This window comes from Salvelinus sp. IW2-2015, linkage group LG4q.1:29 (assembly GCF_002910315.2).
Source record: "Salvelinus sp. IW2-2015 linkage group LG4q.1:29, ASM291031v2, whole genome shotgun sequence".
Classification (NCBI taxonomy): Eukaryota; Metazoa; Chordata; class Actinopteri; order Salmoniformes; family Salmonidae; genus Salvelinus; species Salvelinus sp. IW2-2015.
The window spans coordinates 71,017,526-71,041,568 of NC_036842.1; the positions used below are offsets into that span (position 1 = coordinate 71,017,526).

The following is a 24,043-nucleotide window of genomic DNA, read 5'->3' on the forward strand; positions in this document are numbered from 1 at the left end:
GAAAATAAAGCATAAAACAACAATTCAAGGTTAAATACATCAGCCGTGTCGGGATTCCATACATGTTGATCCTTCGTAGCAAATGCCCCTCAAATTCGCTAAACTTCTTAATTCCTGGTGGCATGACCTCGACTAATGTTATATCAAATTGATAGCGCGTTTGACTCCTGACTAACACGTTTTTTTTCCGCATCTAGGTAAATTGTATTTAGACAGATATTACTACATTCCATCACGCAATTACAACGCATGTAAATGCATAGATATACAGTATATCCACGTTTATCTGGTTGAAACCTTGTTGACAATTCAATTGGAAGTCCCTACGTAGCTACGTCGACTTTGCGTCATAGGTTTCCGCCCAGGCACGCAAGGACGGGGGAGATAATCGAAACTGCAGCTAGTACAGTTGTTGTGGTGATGTAATGTTACCCTTTTGGTGACTACTACGGATGGCTGTGTGTGCCAGGCTCTGCGGAGTGGGTCAGTCGCGGAGGTGCAGGCGGCGACAGCGGCATAATCAACAGGACCAGGGAAGCGACTCCGACATGGACGATGAGGAAGGGGTGCGGATTGTGGGCAAGACACAAGCCGTCACTGGCGGCCCCGAAAACCCCTCGGCCGCGGCAGGGCCGAGTGTGGCCCATGAAGCCACTGCTGAATGTGGTCGTGCAAATGTCAGACTTTCGTATGGGCAAAGTGCAAGCACCGGACCACCGAACCCGCAGTCCCTGTTGGATCTGCCCCCAGAGCTTTTGGTGGGAATATTCTCCTCGCTGCCGGGCACAGAGCTTCCAAACCTTGCGCTCGTCTGCAAGACATTCAGGCAAATCCTCAACACGGAAACCATCTGGAGAAGGCGATGCACGGAGGGTAAATAATGCGGTGATCGCTCATCATTGCAGATATTCTTCTATCATGTCCTATGCAAAATGTGGCGTTTTATCAAACGGGAATTGACAGTAGCCTATATGATTTGGGACGTAGGTTAGTCTATAGGTTGGGCCAGGGAAGGGTCCGGGTATTGCGTTCTTGTTTTTGCAGTTTCTATTTATGTYTTGTGCTTTGGTCCCGAGAGATTCAATGTAAGATTTTTCTGAAAGCTTTCTTATCGACCAGTCTACGGGCACCGAGAAGGAACTTTGTTGATTGTTGTTATGCAATGCACCGTTCCAACCTTTGCTTTGAACACACCATTATGAAAGACTACATTGCCTCAACTATCCTTGTCTTCTACAACCCTATCTTAATATCATAACCCATAGACATAAATTACTGTAAAAGGGTTCATGCAGCTCTACCTCCTGTCAACTATTCAAATCGGAGCCCGGAGATCCAGGGTATTGCTGGTTTTGACTTACCTTATAATTATTGCGCCCACCTGGTGTCCCAGGTCCAAATCAGTCCTTGATTAGAGGGGAAGAATGAATTGGCAGAGGAATTGGCTTCAAGGTCTAGATTTGAATTTGCCTGGTATATACCATGTATTGGATTTAGATTTCTTACTACATTCGTAGTATCCAATCCATTATTGGGTCAGTATTGCTTTTGAAATGTGGGATGTGCATATCTCATACAAAACTGGGGGGCTTGATCTGAATGTGTTTTAGCCCAGTGGTTCCCAAACTGTGGGTCGGCAGGATGGCCGCGGGGTCCCCCCACATTGTTTTCACTGCATACCTTAGAGAGCTGTTTTATAACTTGTCAGAAATGTACAGATCAACTAGCCCATGTCAGCCAACATTTTTTTATTTCGTTTTTTTAGCCCATATATATTGTTGTCATTTTTAATCACTCAAATATCACATGAATACACATTAGACATGCCAAAATGTATAGAATTGCAAGAAAATTAGTTTTAAAAGTGAACAGTTTGTGTCATGAACAGGGATGTTCCACAATGCTGGAAGGGGGGGCCCCTGAGTTAAAAAGTTTGGGAACCCCTGCTTTAGCCAACGCTTGACTTTTATTGTCATGCCATCATGTATTGCACACCTGGTCACTAGATCTGTATGCACAATTAGCTTTGACCAAGGTACTGTCACAACCTACTTTGTCCTTCAGTGTCACATGTCTGTTTTATAGAGAATGATAGAGGCCTCCAGTGGCCAAAAGTCCATATTGGCATGGGCAGAGCTGTTGAGGGCTTCCACTATTTTAATGGAGGCAACTAGGTGGGACTTCCAACTTCATTGGCTGATCCCTCCTGGTGACCCTGTTGGAGTCATGTCCAACTGGGTCATCAGGAGGGATTAGCCAATTGTGAAGAAGTAAATTGACTACTTCAAAATGGAGTTGTCAATTTATATAATGGCACAGATACAAAGATGAGTCATCTATCTATCTCTATGGTCTGTCTCTACTCTCTCCCACAGAGTTTGGCATGAGGGAAGACCTGCGCAAGATAGAAGTGGCGGGTGTGTCCAGTCGGGAGCTCTATGCCAAATGTGAGTCTCTCTGTAAATCCCAACCCACTCCCTCGCCCCTACCAACTCGCTCGGAGGGTCCTTCATTGTACCATGTTGCTGACGAAACTCAGAGGGTGACTTCCAGAGAGTGGCGAGGGGATCAATAAACCCATAAACTTCGGGACACACTCCTGACTTGAATGATGCAATTCATGGTCCACGTTTAAATAATAAATCAAGTATGATATTCAAATGAACTAACCCCCCTGTTGATTTACAAGATTTAGACCTCAGTAACAGTTAAACATTTAATTTGGGAGGTATTTAACAGTGGAGGCTGCTGAGGGGAGGGTGACTCATAATAATGTCCGGAATGGAGTGAATGGAATGGTATCAAACACAGTTTCCATGGGTTTGATACCATTCCATTCACTCCATTCCAGCCATTACGCTCCATTCCAGCCTTTATTATACGCCCTCCTCCCCTCAGCAGCCTCTACTGGTATTTCATCTGTTACATGTGWCGCGTTGCGAAATCAGACAAACAAATTCAGGTGGCTTATAATTAGGAACACCTAGGGCTGTTGCGGTGACCGTATTACCACCACACCAACGGTCACGAGTCATGAAGGCAGGCACATTCCAAGTGACCATTTAGTCAGGATAATTAGGCTTCTCCGAGCTCTGATGCTGCTGATGGTCATTAGTAGCTTACCAAACTTGCTTACTGCCTGGTCCTCGGCACTCTATTGTCCCTCGAATCACTCTGACATCAATGCAAATGTAATAGAAAATCTAATCAAACACTTCATGAGAGCCCATGAGCTCATCTTGCGCAACATTTCTATAGGCTATGAAATTGCGTGAGAAAACAGAGTGATGGCCTCTAAAAAGAGTAGGATCCCATCAGCTTTCTATAGGCTAGGCCTACAGGAGTATAGCCTACCTGGCTGGTATGAAAATTAACCATGTGAAAGCGTCCTCCATTCGCTATTTAAGTGCATAGATGACATGTATTTTTGCTGCCCCTGTTTCGAGACAGGTGCTTAATAATGGTCCATTCTAAATAAAAAATGTCACACATATTATTTAGTATATGTAAAGACAAGATTAAATCAAGAATAGTTTGATGGTGACAATATTAGCCTATCACTTTAGAAAGCATTAGAAAATGCTGTCATAATGCTGTGCTGATAAACATTTACAATACATGTTTAACTGATATGTTATCACTTGGGAAGGGGGTGATTTGGGATTCAGCCACTCTAACTAAAAACATCCAAAATATATTATTGGGACCTTAAGTTTTTCCTGACCAGACCCTGTGACCTGACCTGGAAAAACTCTGGGCCATAGTTACAGACTACAATAGGCATCTTTTTCCACACTGACTAATTAAACCAAGTCACGCTAGGGTCACTTGTGCATTGAAGGTCCAGGAATAATACCACAAACTGTCACTTTCTGCAAACCATTGATGACTCTGTTTCCTCCTCCAAATTCCAGCATCTTGACTAGCCTCGAACTCATCTGGACAGGGGCTGCTGTTAAACACTTTCCAGTGGTTAGCACCCTTGGAGGGATATTCATGCCTTTTTGTAGCTGTATGGGTCATCTCAAGATGGCATGTGGGAAATTGCTCCTTGGGGTGGAGATGGTGCCTACTCAGCATCTATGTCATGACATGAACACTATCAGGGCTTTTACAGGCACACTTAACCAGCATGGCTACCACAGCATTCTGCAGCGATATGCCATCCCATCTGGCTTGCGCTTAGTGGGACTATCATTTGTTTTTCAACAGGACAATGACCCAACACACCTCCAGGCTGTGTAAGGGCTATTTGACCAAGAAGGATAGTGATGGAGTGCTGCATCAGATGACCTGGCCTCCACAATCACCCAACCTCAACCCAATTGAGATGGTTTGGGACGAGTTGGACCGCAGAGTGAAGGAAAAGCAGCCAACAAGTGCTCAGCATATGTGGGAACTCCTTCAAGACTGTTGGAAAAGCATTCCAGATGAAGCTGGTTGAGAGAATGCCAAGAGTGTGCAAAGCATCATCAAGGCAAAGGATGGCTACTTTGAAGAATCTCAAATAAAATATATTTTGATCTGTTTAACACTTTTTTGGGGTTACTACATGATTCCATATGTGTTATTTCATAGTTTTGATGTGTTCACTATTATTCTACAATGTAGAAAATCGTTTTTTAAATTTTATGGAATGAGTAGGCGTGTCCAAACTTTTGACTGGTACTGTATGTATGTATTTGCATATTCACTCATCTACAAATGCATATTGATTAGTCTGCCCAGCTGTTCTGGTGTAACTGTCCAGGTGTGAACCTTCAGGTTAAGTCTGGCCTCTTTATGAAGCTCCTACCGGACTATGAGCACATGAACTACAGGGACATGTACAAGCACTGTATATACTGCTGGACAGGCCTGACCTGACTGTCTCGACACGCGTGTGCTAGTGTGTGACTGACTCGCATACGGACTTGTTTTATGTTTTTGCAGCCGGTTGTGACATATACCATTTGTTTACTGACTGTGTGATGTGGMTTTGAAGTGAATGCACTTTGCTCCTTACCTTAACTGGGACATCTGACTACTAGAACTGGTACTGAAAAAAATCACTGTATGTGTGCATTTAGCATGCTAGTCAACATGGTTAGTGCTTGGTGACAGCTCCCTGTTCAATTTGTCTACATCATGCACTCTTTTGGAACAATGGAAACCATGCCCTTGATATAACTTCACGTGTCACCCGTCTTCTCATGTGAGTACAATAACAATGTGTCCCCTCTGCCATATCTGCTGTCCATGAGTTAAGGCCAGACCTCGACTATGGTGTGTTGAGTTGTCATCAGTTTCTCTATCCAAATTCTGTTATGTATTGCTGTGATACCCTGTGATTGAACTGTTCACCACTTAGTGTTTAACCCTTTGTTACACTGTTGTGTTGCAGTGCTGCACCCATACAGACACATCCTGGGTCTTTGGCAGCCTGACATAGGGCCGTACGGAGGGCTGCTCAACGTGGTGGTATGTAATCAGTACACACACACACACACTATTGTGTTCCTTCTTTGTCACATTTTTTTAAAATTGTCTTTTAAATTGTTCAGCCCCACCTGGTTGTAAAAATTAGTCTTTTCCCATCAAAACATTTTATTTGTGTTAGGTGGTGATCACTTTTTCCTTTTTTTCTCTCCCTTTACTTCTCTACTACACCCATCCCTCTCCAGGTTGATGGGCTATTCATCCTTGGCTGGATGTATCTGCCCCCCCACGACCCTCGGGTCGAGGATCCCATGAGGCGGCGGCCACTCTTCCGCATCCACATGTTGGAGAGCAACAAGGCAGCAGTGGAGTGTATGTATGGACACAAGGGCCCTCACAAGGGGGACGTCCAAGTGAGTCCATTTTCTTATTTTGAATGGGCGTAAAACCAACGTTGGTGATTTATTGTACAGCCACCTGCAGTTCTTTTTAGAGGGGCAATCTGCAGTTGGCAAAAATCTGAGGGATAGGCCTGGAGAAATGTAACCACTCTTAAATTCATGAGCTATTGATGCAAGGACAATATCCACAATATCAAAAATATGGTGTTAACCATATTTTTAGTCTATACTGTGTTTGTTTATGTTTACAAACATTTGAGTTAAACAAGCTGATATTTTGGGTTCTGATGGGGTTTGACAGTTGAACTAAGCTTGCGAGACATTTCTAGGTTCTATTTTAATCAATTGGTATATAATGTATAATTAATTTATAAGTAAAAAAATGGATGTAGCAACTGTGGATTGCCACTTTAATGTTTGCTCAGGAGTATCATTTGACTGATCTACTGACCTGGATGGCATTCTTTGAACCAGCAAGTCCCACCCAGTCAACTACTTTAAAATGTTGCATGTCTTTTGTCGCTATAGCTTTTCCAACTTTGTAGTGCCCATAAGAGGGACTGTTAGGTGAGACAGACAACACAAGGGATGACGTGGTGGAAACTGATTAATCGATAATAAGGGAAATAATGATGCGCTTATTGTGCTTAAATAGTCATAATCATCACTGATGTTATCCTTTTGTAATGTGTAAGCCGGTGCACTCACTGTGTMGTGAAGTAGTCCCCTGTCTTCCATGGCTTTGTAAAAGTTGGGATGTCTTCTCTTATTTCCAGACTGGGAAGAAGGACGAGTTCTCGACCAAATGCAACCAGACAGACCATCACCGCATGCCAGGGGGGAGGCAGGAGGTGAGGAGGAGAGAACGATCTCTTGTAACTTCGCAACAGTTTGTATATTGTTCTCACATGGCTGAGGCTACTCAGTATTTGTCTAATTAATTAATTAATCAATCACATATTTGTATAGCACTTTTTGCAAACACATTTAACCTCAAAGCTATCATACTGAAAGTGTTCCGATTGTCTAAATTTGTGTTGAATCAAATCATTCAGCAGATGGTAAATAATGCTCAAGCAGGCAAGAGTGCATTGTAACAGGATAGATACTGTGATGACAGTTGATTTCAATAGGGGATTGGGGCGAATCGGTAAGTGGGCATGACCGTGGGTTTTTGATGTTCTGTTGGCAGGAGTTCCGGACGTGGCTTGAGGAGGAGTGGGGGAGGACACTGGAGGACATCTTCCATGAGCACATGCAGGAGCTCATACTCATGAAGTTCATCTACACAAGCCAATACGAGTAGGTTTTCCTTATGACATAGTCCAGGGGTGTGCAGGTACTGCAGGGGGTCTGTGGCCAGATCTCTTTCTCTCTCATATATGTGTGTGTGTGCGTGTGTGTGTACTACCGTTCAAAAGTTTGGGGTCACTTAGAAATGTCCTTGTTTTTTAAAGAAAAGCAACATGAAAAAGTCCACTAAAATCATATCAAATTGATCAGAAATACAGTGTAGACATTGTTAATGTTGTAAATGACTATTGTAGCTGGAAAAGGCTGATTTTTAATGGAATATCTACATAGGTGTACAGATGCCCATTATCAGCAACCATCACTCTTGTGTTCCGATGGCACGTTGTGTTAGCTAATCCAAGTTTATCATTTTAAAAGGCTAATTGATCATTAGAAAACACTTTTGCAATTATGTTAGCACAGCTGAAAACTGTTGTGCTGATTTAAGAAGAAATAAAACGGACCTTCTTTAGACTAGTTGAGTATCTGGAGCATCAGCATTTGTGGGTTCGATTACAGGCTCAAAATGGCCAGAAACAAATAACTTTCTTCTGAAACTCATCAGTCTATTATTGTTCTGAGAAATGAAGGCTATTCCATGTGAGAAATTGCCAAGAAACTGAAGATGTTGTACAACGCTGTGTACTACTTCCTTCGCAGAACAGCGCAAACTGGCTCTAACCAAAATAGAAAGAGGAGTGGAAGGCCCAGGTGCACAACTGAGCAAGAGGACAAGTACATTAGAGTGTCTAGTTTGAGAAACAGACGCCTCACAAGTCCTCTACTGTCAGCTTCATTAAATAGTACCCGCAAAACACCAGTCTCAACGTCAACAGTGAAGAGGCAGTGCAGAGTTCCTTTGTCCAGTGTCTGTTTTCTTTTGCCCATCTTAATCTTTTATTTTTATTGGCCAGTCTGAGATATGTCTTTTTCTTTGCTTAAGAAATACATGTATGGTTGAAGAGAGGTTACTATTAGAGGTCTTCTCGGATCCTGAAATTGAGATCTGAACTGAATTGGATCTGTGAAATTCCCATCCAACACTGACAGGACCCTGTCATTTCTTTTAAAATCATTACCGATTCGGAACCGAGGTGGACCAGATCAGACCCAAAATATGTCCTAGATGAGGGAGAATCGGATCCAAATTGGGTTGGGTCTGTATCGGTCCCAAATGGACCTGAAATATAAAAAATTAAGCTTTATTGATGTGCAAGCCAGCAGAATTGTTTTGAATTGTCTGGCAGGCAGTGAACGTTTACATTTCACATGCATTTTCTGTTGTAGACCTATCTAAAATAATTTAGTTGTGGTCTACACTAGGAGATGGATCGGGGGTAAGGCCCTGCTTTAGACTAGTGTACTGTCCAGGAGGTGTACTTTTATATCAAGGTGCCTCACGCTACAGAAACAGGAGAAGGGTCCACGCCCTATGAGCCACTACTTACACTACAGCTTGGTATTTTATTAGCTTCCCCAATTATACCCTCTTCCTGGGGTCCAAACAGGAAACAAAACACAACAAATGAAATACTTAATATACACAACACTACTACTACATAATACAATGCAATATACAATACATATAAATAAAAATGTCTCTCTTCACAGTCCCCATCGTGCCATAAGGTGTTCTTCTATCTGGTTTTTGAATCTGGTTTTATTGCTAGCTTGAGTTAACTGAGGAGGCAGAGAGTTCCATGTAGTCTTGGCTCTATTTAATGCTGTGTGTTTCCCAGCCTCTGTTCTGGACCTGTCATAAATTACATCCCTAATTTAAAATGTAGACACAAGAAGAAGGGAAGGGGTGTGTGGCGAAGACTCTCCAGAATGCGCTCTCTGTCTTCTGCTAATTCGTGCGCATCATTGTGTGAATTCTTTGCCCTTTGTTTGTTAATGTTTTTTTTTTTTTTGCTTCAGCACGCATAGAAGTACCTATCCTGTGTGCAAATGTAGGCCTATAAAAGTTKCTATCTGGGGATGACTGAGCCTAGTATTTCTGAGCTGCGGAACTTCTCAAAGTATTTTTTTCATCACCTCACACTGAAAGTCAACAGAGTGTTTTACATTCATTGCGAATGACAATAGTTCCTCACTGTATTTGAAKAATCACCCCAACCCCCTCCCCACTGGGCAAAAACTGTTTGAATCAACCCCAAAAAATCTACAGCGCATTTCGAAAGTATTCAGACCCCTTGACTTTTTCCACATTTTGTTACGTTACAGCCTTATTCTAAAATTGATTAAAATATGTTTTTCCCTCATCAATCTACACACAATAACCCATAATGTTAAAGTGAAAACAGGTTTTTAGAAATGTTTGCTACTTTATTAAGAATAAAAAAACAGATTCCTTATTTACATAAGTATTCAGACCCTTCGCTATTAGACTTGAAATTGAGCTCAGGTGCATCCTGTTTCTATTGATCATCCTTGAGATGTTTCTACAACTTGATTGGAGTCCAGCTTTGGTAAATTCAACTGATTGGACATGATTTGGAATGGCACACACCTGTGTGTGTATATAAAGTCCCACAGTTGACAGTGTATGTCAGAGCAAAAACCAAGTCATGAGGTTGAAGGAATTGTCCTTAGAGATCCGAGATATGATTGTGTCGAGGCACTGGGGAAGGGAAGGGTAGCAAAACATTTCTGCAACATTGAAGGTCCCCAAGAACACAGAGTTCTTGGAGTGGTAGAGTGGCCAGACGGAAGCCACTCATCAATAAAAGGCACATGACAGCCCGCACATGACAGCCCGCTTGCACATTTGTGGCCTGCTGGAGGTCATTTTGCAGGGCTCTGGCAGTGCTCCTCCTTGCACAAAGGCGGGGGTAGTGGTCCTGCTGCTGGGTTGTTGCCCTCCTACGGCCTCCTCCACGTCTCCTGATGTACTGGCCTGTCTCCTGGTAGCGCCTCCATGCTCTGGACACTACGTTGACAGACACAGCAAACCTTCTTGCCACAGTTCGCATTGATGTGCCATCCTGGATGAGCTGCACTACCTGAGCCACTTGTGTGGGTTGTAGACTCCGTCTCATGCTACCACTAGAGTGAAAGCACCGCCAGCATTCAAAAGTGACCAAAACATCAGCCAGGAAGCATAGGAACTGAGAAGTGGTCTGTGGTCACCACCTGCAGAACCACTCCTTTATTGGGGGTGTCTTGCTAATTGCCTATAATTTCCACCTTTTGTCTATTCCATTTGCACAACAGCATGTGAAATTTATTGTCAATCAGTGTTGCTTCCTAAGTGGACAGTTTTTGATTTCACAGAAGTGTGATTGACTTGGAGTTACATTGTGTTGTTTAAGTGTTCCCTTTATTTTTTTGAGCAGTGTATTTTATATTTGAGATTCTTCATAGTAGCCACACTTTGCCAGCTTTGCACACTCTTGGCATTCCCTTAACCAGCTTCACCTGGAATGCTTTTCCAACAGTCTTGGAGGAGTTTGCTGAGCACTTGTTGGCTGCTTTTCCTTCCCTCTGCAGTCCAACTCATCCCAAACCATCTCAATTGGGTTGAGTTTGGGTGATTGTGGAGGCCAGGTCATCTGATGCAGCACTCCATCACTCGCCTTCTTGGTCAAATATCCCGTACACAGCCTGGAGGTCATTGTCCTGTTGAAAAACAAATGATAGTCGTACTAAGCGCAAACCAGATGGGATGGCGTATCACTGCAGAATGCTGTGGTAGCCATGCTGGTTAAGTGTGCCTTGAATTTGAAATATATCACTGACAGTGTCACCAGTAAAGCACCATCACACCACCACCTCTTATCTTTTGCAGCAGAGGTAACTCTGGGTCTTCCTTTCCTGTTGCGGTCCTCATGAGCCAGTTTCATCGTAGCGCTTGTTGGTTTTTGCGACTGCACTTAAAGAAACTTTCAAAGGTCTTGAAATWTTCCGGATTGACTGACCTTCATGTCTTAAAGTAATGATGGATAGTTGTTTCTCTTTGCTAATTTCAAATCAAATGCGCCGAATACAACAGGTGTAGACCTTACAGTAAAATGCTAACTTACAAGCCCTTAACCAACAATGCAGTTAAGAAAAATAAGTGTTWAGTAAAAAATAGATTAGTAAAAAAATAAATAATAATAAAGTAACAAATAATTAGAGCAGCAGTAAAATAATAATAGCGAGGCTATATTCAGGGGGTACCGATACAGAGTCAATGTGCGGGGGGCACCGGTTAGTCGAGGTAATATCTGAGCTGTTCTTGCCATAATATGGACTTGGTCTTTTACCAAATAGTGCTATCATCTGTATACCACCCCTACTTTGTCACAGCACAACTGATTAGCTCAAACGCATTAAGAAGGAGAGAAATTCCACAAATTAACTTCTAACAAGGCACACCTGTTAATTGAAATGCATTCCAGGTGACTACCTCAAATCTGGTTGAGAGAATGCCAAGATTGTGCAAAACTGACTGTCATCAAGGCAAAGCGTGGCTACTTTAAAGAATTTTAAATATAAAATATATTTTAGATTTTATTATCACTTTTTTTGGTTACCATGTATGTTATTTCATAGTTTTCAGTGCTAGAGGCGTCAGTGCTYGACGCGTCACTACAGACCCTGGTTCGATCCGGGGTTGTATATCAACCGGTCGGGATCGGGAGTCTCTTAGGGCAGCGCACAATTGTCCCAGCATCGTCCAGCTTATGGGAGGGTTTGGCCTGGGTAGGCCGTCATTGTAAAATAAGAATTTGTTCTTAACTGACTTGCCTAGTTAAATAGAGTCTGGCGAGTCTGGCGCTGGCGAGTCTGTTGTGCGGCACACATGAGGTGATGAAGTTACACTTGAATGCAATTCAATACTAAAGTATAGTATACAGTTATACCATCTCCATAGACAAACATTTTCAGTAGAATGGCCTTACTGAAGAGCTCAGTGACTTTCAACGTGGCACCAAAATAGGATGCCACCTTTCCAACAAGTCAGTCCGTCAAATTTCTGCCCTGCTAAAGCTGCCCCCGTCAACTGTAAGTGCTATTATTGTGAAGTGGAAACATTTAGGAGCAATAACGGCTCATCCATGAAGTGGTAGGCCACACAAGCTCACAGCACGGGACCGCTGAAGCACGTAGCTCGTAAAAATCATCGGTTTTCGTTTGCAACACTCACTACCGAGTTCCAAACTGCCTCTGGAGGCAACGTCAGCACAATAACTGTTAGTCGGAAGCTTCATGAAATGGGTTTCCATGGCCGAACAGCCGCACACAAGCCTAACATCACCATGCGCAATGCCAAGTGTCTGCTGGAGTGGTGTAAAGCTCGCCGCCATTGGACTCTGGAGCAATGGAAACGCGTTCTCTGGAGTGATGAATCGTGCTTCACCATCTGGCCGTCTGACGGACTAATCTGGGTTTGGCGGATGCCAGGAGAATGCTACCTGCCCTAATGCATAGTGCAAACTGTAAAGTTTGGTGGAGGAGGCATAATGGTCTGAGGCTGTTTTTCACGGTTCGGGCTAGGCCCCTTAGTTCCAGTGAAGGGAAATCTTAACGCTACAGCATACAATGACATTCTAGACGAATCTGTGATTCCAACTTTGTGGCAACAGTTTGGGGAAGGCCCTTTCCTGTTTCAGCATTACAATGCCCCTGTGCACAAAGCGAGGTCCATACAGAAATGGTTTGTCAAGATCGGTGTGGAAGAACTTGACTGGCCTGCACAGAGCCCTGACCTCAACTCCATCAAACACCTTAGGGGTGAATTGGAACGCCGACTGCGAGCCAGGCCTAATCGCCCAACATCAGTGCCCGACCTCACTAATGCTCTTGAATGGAAGTAAGTCCCGGCCGCAATGTTCCAACATCTAGTGAAAAGCCTTCCAGAAGAGTGGAGGCTGTTATAGCAGCAAAGGGGGGACCAACTCCATATTAATACCAATGATTTTGGAATGAGATATTTGATGAGCAGGTGTCCACATACCTTTTGGTAATGTAGTGTATGACAATGAAAATCTGGATACCGCCCAAGCCAAGTGATGATATGGAAAACTGATTGGGTTTGCAAAAAGTAATCAATTTAAGGGCATTTAGACCTTTTTTCACCAAACTTTTCACCTAATTCCAATGACATGGTGACATTTGTTGTTGGTTGACAACTCAACCAAATGTAAATCCAAACTAGACGTTGAACTGACGTCTGTGCCCAGTTGGTCCTTCTCAATAAGCCTAAGTAACCACCGTGCTTCAGTGTGAATTAGCAACATATTGCTGATCCCATATCTCCAGTGGGAATGTCATAAAATAGGCTATCTGAACATTTACAGTTATGTCTGTTTTTAGCTCATTGGCGCGGGAAACGGTGAGGGCCCAGTTGAAACAATGTTGCAAGTTTGCTATAGCGAAAGCTCAATCCAGGCCAAGAGAGGTTGACAGGCAGAGGAGAGCACTTAATGCTTTTGACTGAACCAACCGCCATGCGTAGCAAATGTGATTTAAAGACGATATTTAAGCCTATTTTCATCAGGATGTTGTCTTCAAATATAATTTCAGATCTGGTCAATATTTCACATATTTTCCGACAAATCCGAGGTCCGTGGCCACCGAGCGTGATCCAACCCGGGATCCGAGGGTCAACTGCAGAATTTTGGATCCGACCTGTTCATATATCTGGTTGGTAATCGGGTTAACGTATATCCGTGAAGACCTCTAGTTAATATAGCTAAAACAAACTTCTAAACTTCTTCCACTAGAGGCACCATTGTATTTCCCTCCCCAAATGATAGCTTAAAACTTTTCTATTCCTTATGCGTAATTATTACAGTTTGTATATACTTTGGTTTTCTAGTAGGAGAATTTGAAAGTGTAGTAGTATTCATTGTGATGAAATATGTCATCCAACTGCCCCACACTCTAAAGTAAATGTTGTCTATCAGACCAGATTTTTTGTATATATTTAACTTTGACTGTATTTCACCGCTTCACTTAAGTAAAATGTTTTAAACTTCTTCCACCACCATAAAAATATTTTTTCAAAGAGCTGAAGAAAGTCGCACAATTTTTCGTCATGGAAAATTACCATCTAGTTGGCTTCATTAATGTTGATGATGCTGTAATGTTATTTTCTGACAGTAACTGCCTGACGTACCGGCGGATCTACCTCCCTCCACGACTGCCCTCTGATCTGTTGCAGCCGGGCCTGTTCAAAGGCACCTACGGCAGCCACGGCCTGGAGATCATCATGCTCAGCTTCCATGGGCCTCGCGCCAGGGCCACCAAGCTCACCGTGAGTCCCCCACCTCCACTGCACCCCGGCTGGGCTCCCACCCTGCCTGGCCCCTAATGTTTCCAAACCAACAGTTTTTGAAATGGAAAACCAAATCAAATGTTATTGGTCACATACACGTTTAGCAGATGTTATTGTGGGTGTAGTGAAATGCTTGTGTTTGTAGCTCCATCAGTGCAGTAATATCAAACAATACACACAAACCTAAAAGAATGGAATTAAGGGATTTATAAATATTAGGATGAGCAATGTCGGAGTGGCATAGACTAAAATACAGTAGAATAGAATACATTATATACATATGAGATGAGTAAAGATTTTTTTTTTTAAACATTATTAAAGTGACTAGTGTTCCATTATTAAATTGACCAGTGATTTAAAGTCTATGTATATAGGGCAGCACCTTCTAAGGTGCTGAGTTACGTAACCGGTTGGAAGCCACCTAGTGATGGCTATTTAACAGTCTGATGGCCTTGAGATAGAAGCTGTTTTTCAGTCTCTCGATCCCAACTTTGATGCACCTGTACTGACCTCGCCTTCTGGATGATAGTGGGGTGAACAGGCAGTGGCTCAGGTGGTTGTTGTCTTTGATCTTTTTGGCCTTCCTGTGACATCGGGTCCTGTAGGGAAGGTCAAATCAAGTCAAAGGTAGTTTGCCGCTGGTGATGCATCGAACAAACCACACCACCCTCTGGAGAGCCCTGCGGTTGCTGTACCAGGCAGTGATGCCTGACAGATGCTGACAATTGTGCATCTGTAAAAGTTTGTCAGGGTTTTGGGTGACAAGCCAAATTTCTTCAGCCGCCTTCAGCCTCCTGTGAATAGAGAATTTCAGTTTGTCTGTGATGTGTACGCCGAGGAACTTAACTTTCCACCTTCTCCACTGCTGTCCCTTCGATGGATAGGGAGGTGCTCCCTCTGCTGTTTCCTGAAGTCCCCGATCAGCTCCTTTGTTTTGTCGACATTGAGTGAGAGGTTATTTTCCTSGCACCACACTCCCAGGGCCCTCACCTCCTCCCTGTAGGCTGTCTCATCATTGTTGGTAATCAGGCCTACTACTGTTGTGTCATGAAAACAAACGTCCTTATTACCGATGTTTGGGTAGTACCTCTTCCATTTCAAAACGTTTTCCCCCTACTGAACATGCCCCTGTCCTTTCTCCTCCCTCCCAGGGGGACCCCAACGTTCCAGCAGGCCAGCTAACGCTCGATGTGGACCTGAATCGGCCTGTGCACCTTCCGGACCTGGAGCACCAGCGCAGCGTGGAGGAGCTGTCTCGCCTGGTGCTGGGGGTGCATGAGGAGGCGCAGCAGGAGGCGCAGAGCCCAGATGTGGCCCCCCAGGGGGTTGCTGCTGGAGAGGGGGCTGTGGCCCCCCAGGGGGCTGCTGCTGCAAAGGGGGCTGTGGATGGTGGCGGGGCAGAGGGTCTGGAGTTGGCTATGGAAGCCCAATCAGAGAGCCCCCAGCCTGGGCCCAGTAGCAGCAGCAGCAGTGCTACCTCGGAGGCCCAGCCCTTTGTCCTGCCTCTGGGGGTCATGGCCCGCAACGAGGTGTACCCCCGTACCTGCAAGATGTGGTGAGTCATCTATCTCACACGTGTTCAAGTTGTTTTGCACATGTCCTCGTATAGCCAAGAGTGCCTGTCAAATGTAGCTGCATAGCAGAGTGAGAAGAGATACTCACACATGTATGTACACTTGTAATAGAATATAATGGTAATTTATCAGACTCCTTCATCCAAATGGACTTAAAGTTAATGCATGTATTCAGTATATGTGGCCCATGTGGGAGTCAGACCCACACAACTCAAGTGTTACAAGCACAACCCTCCGGCCATCTGAAACATTGGATCGCAACATGTAGGCTACGCAACAGGATATCTTGATAGATTTTCTTCATCGATTTCAGTTTCTACGGGACAGGCCTGATTGCCGGCCACGGCTTCACGAGCCCGGAGCGCACGCCTGGCCTCTTTATCCTGTTTGACGAGGACCGCTTCGGCTTCATCTGGTTGGAGCTCAAGTCGTTCAGCCTATACAGCCGCCTGACCGACCAGCTGGCCCACGCCTATGCCCCCAACATGGAGCGGTTTGAGGCTATGCTGCGCAACATGCAGTCCTGGACATCCTGATGGGGCAGACCCACACGTCTCATACAAACACGTTTACTTAGGCCCATACACACACCCCGATGTGTTGACTGCACCTGGAATAGCTCTAGGCCCCTAGTTTGTAAACTAAAAGTAATGCCCATAGTTTTTTCCTGATTAGGTCATGTGGTTAGGAAAAACTCTGGGCCCTAATTATCACTTATGTATGTATATTTTCCCTCTATAGACCCCGAAAACACAACATGATATTTACCCTCACCTATCCCTGTAGAATCACTACTGTATGCACACACAGCTTTACAACCCAACCACCTTGACACCGTCCCACACATTTCTGGGCCTGGACAGAAACAACCTTTAGCCCCCCTACCCCCTAGGCACCTAAAAGTCCACCTAGCCTATCGGAGGGAAATGTGGAGATAGTACCATATCGCTTATTATCTAATCATCTCTCTCTGTCCAATGTTTCCCCTCTGCTTACCTCCACGTGACCTCAGTATCTCTACTGCTGAGGCATGTCCACAGGTCATATGATATGACACTAAGGCTGTGTTTACACAGGCAGCCCTATTCTGATATTTTTTCCACTAATTAGTCTTTTGACCAATTTGATCTTTTCACATCAGATCTTTTTCACAGCTGATCTGACTGGTCAAAATACCAATTAGTAGCTGCCTGTGTAAACCCAGCCAAAGGCTTTCTCAAAAGCTTCTTATTTATTTTTAAACCAAAGAAGAGGATTTGATGACGTTTCATCCCACAAACTCTGGAACAAAGTATCCGTGCCTCTGACTGCATTTTTAGCCAAATTCTTTTGCTTTCTTCCCCTCATTGATCTTTGGACAACTCAGATCAGCTTTGAAAAAGATCTGATGTGATTGGTCAAAAGACCAATTATTGAAAACAAATCAGAATTGGGCTCCCTGTGTAAATGCAGCCCATGAGTTCTAACTATACCATGTCTGCATTGCCTAGGGATTTCCTATTCATTCTACTAAAGCTATTATTGTGTAACTATTTGAATGCCTCATGTTTGGATGCATGCAGCATTTAATTTGTTTAATGCCACCTATCTCTAATTATCTTATTCACAATCCGATTAAACACTTTTGGTTTGCTGTATATTGCTTATAGTTTGGTGCACAGATGGCATTATGGAATTGGAAAAGACTGCATCTCAGGCACTTTCACTCTTTTTGTCACTCGGTCAAGGAAAATATACTGTAACTATGTTAATATTACACAATTGGGCATGTGCATATCAGAAATTATTACTTTTTATTTGCAAAATACTTCTGATGGATTGTATGTAGTAAAATGGAAATGTTGAATGAATGGAGATTTGAAAATTGCGTGTTTGGTACAAGCTTATGCTGTACTGTAGCTGTATCAGCCATTCTTAGTTGGACTGATAGCATTGTCCTTTGGATGCTTTTAATAATAGGGTGTTATAAAGATATTGCAACATCCTCTTTAATAATGACCGTTTGCAAAACATTGCACAACACAAAATGTAATTCAAGGTACTCTCATACTTTACATTATTTACATTGTGAAAAATGTGTGTTTGTCTCGCATTAGGCAACAGTGGTGCCCAGGGGGTCTCCTATTGCAAGTTAACTTTTCTAGGCAGGTCAGTGGATGGTTGTCTCTCAACTCTCTACTCCTCTATGGGTCCCTTTCCTTGACTCCTTTCCTTCATGACCACAAATAGACCAGGAGGGTTTTTCCACCATATGGCTTTCACCAGTCTTGTCCTGTCACCTGACATGTCAGTGATCATGGAGGGCAGGACATAAGGAAAAGAAGCTAGTGGGCAGTATTGAGACTCCCTATCTCATGGGAGGCTTCATTCAAAGCAGTACTTTTGTATTAGACTACAGCTTTACTAACATTAGCAAAAAACTAACTCTATAGAGAGTAAATAAGTAATATATATTAATGAAAGGAAACTATTTAATAAGTGTTTTGATGTTTTTATTTTTGGGACAACTGTAGACATTTTTTTATCATTGCTTGTTGATTTGTGTTTTGTAAGCAAGCACATCGCTCATCTGTTTGTAAGTAATGCTTCTGTACACCGCTGTTTAAATGAATCACATTTGTAAATTGAGTCTTGCGCTTTGTAAATTGCCAATCCCAGTGGCACGACTGGAAACTGTTTGACCTGTTGAACTGCTCTTAATCTGATTTCAGGGAGCTTTGCAGCCTACGGCTCTTTCTCTTCTCAATAAAAAAAAAAAAGAAACAACACATTTCTACTCTGTTTTTCCTCTCTTTTTCCACGCAATAATGCTGAAATTTTCCATTTAAAATAAGCGCACACATTTGATCATTCTGCCTCTTGGATCTAAAAGCACTTTCTAAAGTGTTAGTGCAATCTGGGACATCCCTACCTTAAACCTTGACCTTAACCCTTACCCTTGACTTGGGCTCCTGTTCCTCTRATAGAATATTAGCTCAAAGTATTGTGGAGCTCCTGCACCGAAATACACTGCTCAAAAAAATAAAGGGAACACTAAAATAACACATCCTAGATCTGAATGAATGAAATATTCTTATTAAATACTTTTTTCTTTACATAGTTGATTGTGCTGACAACAAAATCACACAAAAATGATCAATGGAAATCAAATTTATCAACCCATGGAGGTCTGGATTTGGAGTCACACTCAAAATTAAAGTTGAAAACCACACTACAGGCTGATCCAACTTTGATGTAATGTCCTTAAAACAAGTCAAAATGAGGCTCAGTAGTGTGTGTGGCCTCCACGTGCCTGTATGACCTCCCTACAACGCCTGGGCATGCTCCTGATGAGGTGGCGGKTGGTCTCCTGAGGGATCTCCTCCCAGACCTGGACTAAAGCATCCGCCAACTCCTGGACAGTCTGTGGTGTGGCGTTGGTGGATGGAGCGAGACATGATGTCCCAGATGTGCTCAATTGGATTCAGGTCTGGGGAACGGGCGGGCCAGTCCATAGCATCAATGCCTTCCTCTTGCAGGAACTGCTGACACACTCCAGCCACATGAGGTCTAGCATTGTCTTGCATTAGGAGGAACCCAGGGCCAACCGCACCAGCATATGGTCTCACAAGGGGTCTGAGGATCTCATCTCGTTACCTAATGGCAGTCAGGCTACCTCTGGCGAGCACATGGAGGGGCTGTGCGGCCCCCCAAAGAAATGCCATCCCACACCATGACTGACCCACCGCCAAACCGGTCATGCTGGAGGATGTTGCAGGCAGCAGAACGTTCTCCACGGCGTCTCCAGACTGTCACGTCTGTCACATGTGCTCAGTGTGAACCTGCTTTCATCTGTGAAGAGCACAGGGCGCCAGTGGCGAATTTGCCAATCTTGGTGTTCTCTGGCAAATGCCAAACGTCCTGCACGGTGTTGGGCCTGTCTCTTATACACATCTAGATGTGTATAAGAGAGCACATTTGTGGCCTGCTGGAGGTCATTTTGCAGGGCTCTGGCAGTGCTCCTCCTTGCACAAAGGCGGAGGTAGCGGTCCTGCTGCTGGGTTGTTGCCCTCCTACGGCCTCCTCCACGTCTCCTGATGTACTGGCCTGTCTCCTGGTAGCGCCTCCATGCTCTGGACACTACGCTGYCAGACACAGCAAACCTTCTTGCCACAGCTCGCATTGATGTGCCATCCTGGATGAGCTGCACTACCTGAGCCACTTGTGTGGGTTGTAGACTCCGTCTCATGCTACCACTAGAGTGAAAGCACCGCCAGCATTCAAAAGTGACCAAAACATCAGCCAGGAAGCATAGGAACTGAGAAGTGGTCTGTGGTCACCACCTGCAGAACCACTCCTTTATTGGGGGTGTCTTGCTAATTGCCTATAATTTCCACCTGTTGTCTATTCCATTTGCACAACAGCATGTGAAATTTATTGTCAATCAGTGTTGCTTCCTAAGTGGACAGTTTGATTTCACATAAGTGTGATTGACTTGGAGTTACATTGTGTTGTTTAAGTGTTCCCTTTATTTTTTTGAGCTGTGTATAAAGCCAACATGAGTACCGTAACTTATCAGTCCAAGTCAAGTACTGCCCTTACTAACCTTAACCATTATAAATGTCAACTTCAACGGGGTGAGACGTCCCAAGGATTCCGGATAGCATTCTAAAGCCTGTCGCATGCTTACCAGTCAAAACAGTTTGCGCGTATATTATGGCAAAATTTTGTGACGTTTTTGTTCGTTTTGGTGTCCGGTAGTTTTATTTTTTCGGCTGTTCACGCAAACAACATTTTTACCTGAGGGAAGCCGAAGTTATGCCCCCTCGTCTGTAGTTTGTCAACAGTACTAGGTCTGTCTACTCCTAGTACACGTGGGAACTATGGACAGGATTCTTCGAGGAAGTGTTTGTCATTAAATGCAAGACAAGTTTTCATGCAATTTTTTTCACTTGAAATACTGCACCAAACATCTTAGTTAAAAGAGTGTCTGAGACCTTGGCAAAAACATAAAATAAATGACAGATTTCTTTATTTATCTTAGATTAATTTAGACTATTTTGAGGAAGTGTATACTGGCTATGTTGCTATGGCATATCAAGAGGGATAAACAGTAATACACTACCATTCAAACGTTTGGGGTCGCTTAGGAATGTCCTTGTTTTCGAAAGAAAAGCAATTTTTTTTGTCCATTAAAATAACATCAAATTGATGATCAGAAATACAGTGTAGACATTGTTAATGTTGTAAATGACTATTGTAGCTGGAAATGGCAGATTTTTTTATATGGAATATCTACATAAAACCCTTTTGCAATTATGTTAGCACAGCTGAAAACATTTGTCCTGTTTAAAGAAGCAATTAAACTGGCTTTCTTTAGACTAGTTGAGTATCTGCAGCATCAGCATTTGTGGGTTTGATTACAGGCTCAAAATGGCCAGAAACAAAGAACTTTCTTCTGAAACTCGTCAGTCTATTCTTGTTCTGAGAAATGCATGATGTTATTTTAATGGGCAAAAAAGTWGCTTTTCTTCCAAAAACAAGGACATTTTTTGTGACCRCAAACTTTTGAATGTTAGTGTATATTGTAGCTTTTTTCTAGTTTTTCAAGTGAAGGTATTTTAAGGGAGTTTGCAAGCACAGAAGTACCCATGCCAAATAGCCAAATGGTTTTGGGAATGYCCAGTAAAAGTTGACATTGATCCACTTAGGCAAAAATGACAATGTCTGAGTTGAATTCAACAAGAGAAAATATGCTAAATGTAGAGTTGAAAATAAAGAGAAGGGAGAGCCAGAAAAGTAATGTTTGGGAAAGATTTTAAGTGTTAAAAGACGATGATAGCAGTGCCTATGTTATGTGTGATTGTGAGGCGCTATACAAATTAGACAGTCACAAGAAGGGGACTTCCAATAGGCCTATGGTACGTCAAGAGAGCTGTACCCTGCTGTTTAGATGGGTTAAATGGAAACTTAAATCTGGTCACTGACTGTAGGTCTATAACCTCCTCAGTGGAGGCTGGTGGGAGGAGCTATAGGAGGAGGGGCTCATTGTAATGGCTTGAATGGAATAAATAGAACGGAGTCAAATGTGGTTTCCATATGTATGAGTTTTATACCGTCCCAAAAATTCCATTCCAGGCATTACTATAGCTCCTCCCACCAGCCTCCTCTCTCACGTAATATTAAAGACTAACTCATGCATAATTAAGTATTTCTTGCAGTAAAAGTACACACCAAATGTACATTTTGACTCGGGAACAGGAGTAGAGAGATTCATTTCTTTCAGCATCTTGAAAGAATGTTAATGAACATTTAGGGACCATCTGTAGAGGTGCTATTATATCAGCATCATAAAAGCTGATCGTATTTCAACCACTTTAAATATGCATCCAAGCCAAACTGAAATCTTATCAGAAACATGTTGGGTAGTTTTCACAGCTTTCTATTTCCTTACAACTGGTCAAACTGCTTTTTGAAAAAAATTTGCTCAGAAAATCTGATCCATTAGTTTATTTATTTATTTTTCATAGCATTTTCTTCCGGGTCCAGAAACTTCTTTGCTCCGCTTACAAAGCAAAGAAAATTTTACTGATGTTCTATAATTTATGACATTATTCTGGTGAGAAAGGGTTTATTTAGTCCTCTAGGGCAACATATAATGACAGAAGATAAGCTGCATGTATCCTATAGACAAGGTGAAAAACTAATAGCCTACCAAAATGTTGGAAACTATAAGCAAAATCTTATCTAAATTGGGCCCCAAACAATCCTGCACCCCCGTCAAAAAATAGTTCTGCCGTCTGACTGTAGCCTACAGGGTATTTTTTATATTTGCGGGTCAGGGTCGGGTGCGGGTGTCAGATGTTCACTTCATCACCGTAGGCCAGATCCCGACCTGAGTTAAGCGTGTGTAAATGGAACGTAATATTTTTATGCACTTTTCTCTCTATGCGTATTCTGACCTTGAATTTAAGCATGAGAATAATGCTATTCACCTGCTATTTGTTTTGGGTGGAGATTGAATAAATGTCTACAGATATGTGTCTACAGATATGCTGTATTCTGACTTWGACATATAACGTTATCCCAAATAATTCCAATAGTGTGCAACTGCAGCCCGCAATTCGGGGGCGTTCCTGCATGTGGACATTCCTTTTCATGCTTGTGTGACACTTTTGAATGTGGTTCAATAGGGAAATAAAAATATCTGAGTTTTATTGCCCCAGCCTGCTGTGTACCGGAGTCCTCTTTGCTAACTAGCAGGAGCGACATGAGTAGACAGTGTCCTTTGCTCCCGCCTGCCCTCACCGTCATTAACAGAACTGCGGGAAAACAGTGCACGACKGGCAGGTCGAAGGACATTGTCTACTAGGATTGCAGGCGGGAGGCTTGGGCGACATCATGTGCTAACTTGCAAGTTAGCGACACTGTGTACTAGCTTGATAGTTAGCGAGACCATTTGCTAGCTTGCGAAGGACACTGTCTACCGGTGTAGCCCCCGCCTACAGCTAGCTACTCCTGTACACAGCAGGTGGGGACAACACCGTATGCTAGCTAGCTTGCTATTTAGTTATCTAGCATACGGTGTCGCCTCCCACCTCCTTTGTATCGGAGTCCTCCTTAAGACTAGCTGGCTAAGCTAGCACACAGTGTTTTTTGCTCCCAACCAAAACAGTGCATGACAGGTGGGGACGAAGGACACTACCAGTGTGTACTAGCTATTGCTAGCTATCATTTTCACACCCCGCCTCTTCTGTGGGGTTTATCGGTGGTTGGCATCCAACGTTATAGTGCATTACCACCATCTACTGCACTAGAAGGCCCCTGCCTCCTACCTATGTACTGGCACCATAGCTTAAAAATGTACCAATAAAAGTATAAAGAGGGGTTCCTGCAGATGCAGGAATGCCCACATGCAGGAATGCCTCGAATTGCAGGCTGCAGTTGCACCCTTCTCAATAACTCCACCTCCTTGCAAATATAAATGCACTTGTTTAATGATACAGTATCTATGCTGCAATAGTCTATGTGCCAGGGGGCTAGGGTCAGTCTGTCCTATTTGGTGAAATTCTCCTGTTTTATCTGGTGTCCTGTGTTTATTTTTATTTATT

The 24,043-nt window shown here is 43.3% G+C and overlaps 1 protein-coding gene across 3 annotated transcripts; it reads left to right on the forward strand.

Moving 5' to 3' along the window:
• Positions 1–357: 357 nt before the first annotated feature.
• LOC111962482 (F-box only protein 31) lies at positions 358–18,729 on the forward strand. 3 transcript variants are annotated; one of them, XM_070443085.1, is made up of 10 exons: positions 358–873; positions 2,376–2,447; positions 4,751–4,837; positions 5,384–5,460; positions 5,664–5,831; positions 6,596–6,670; positions 7,012–7,121; positions 14,205–14,358; positions 15,531–15,934; positions 16,267–18,729. In XM_070443085.1, the coding sequence occupies exons 1-10, from the start codon at positions 453–455 to the stop codon at positions 16,487–16,489; spliced, it is 1,791 nt and encodes a 596-aa protein (XP_070299186.1). In that variant the 5' UTR covers positions 358–452; the 3' UTR covers positions 16,490–18,729. The 3 variants fall into 3 exon arrangements, with proteins under 3 accessions (XP_070299186.1, XP_023841362.1, XP_023841363.1); XM_023985594.2 differs by lacking the exon at positions 4,751–4,837 and having other exon boundaries at positions 360–873; positions 16,267–18,728; XM_023985595.2 differs by lacking the exons at positions 358–873; positions 2,376–2,447 and having other exon boundaries at positions 4,217–5,194; positions 16,267–18,727.
• Positions 18,730–24,043: the final 5,314 nt, after the last annotated feature.

Excerpts from the sequence above, each read along its gene's own strand:
- LOC111962482 (XM_070443085.1), top strand. The coding sequence starts at position 453 with ATGGCTGTGTGTGCCAGGCTCTGCGGAGTGGGTCAGTCGCGGAGGTGC. Across the intron at positions 7,122-14,204 it reads ATCTACACAAGCCAATACGA|TAACTGCCTGACGTACCGGC; the intron begins GTAGGTTTTCCT and ends ATTTTCTGACAG. Across the intron at positions 15,935-16,266 it reads CCCCGTACCTGCAAGATGTG|TTTCTACGGGACAGGCCTGA; the intron begins GTGAGTCATCTA and ends CATCGATTTCAG.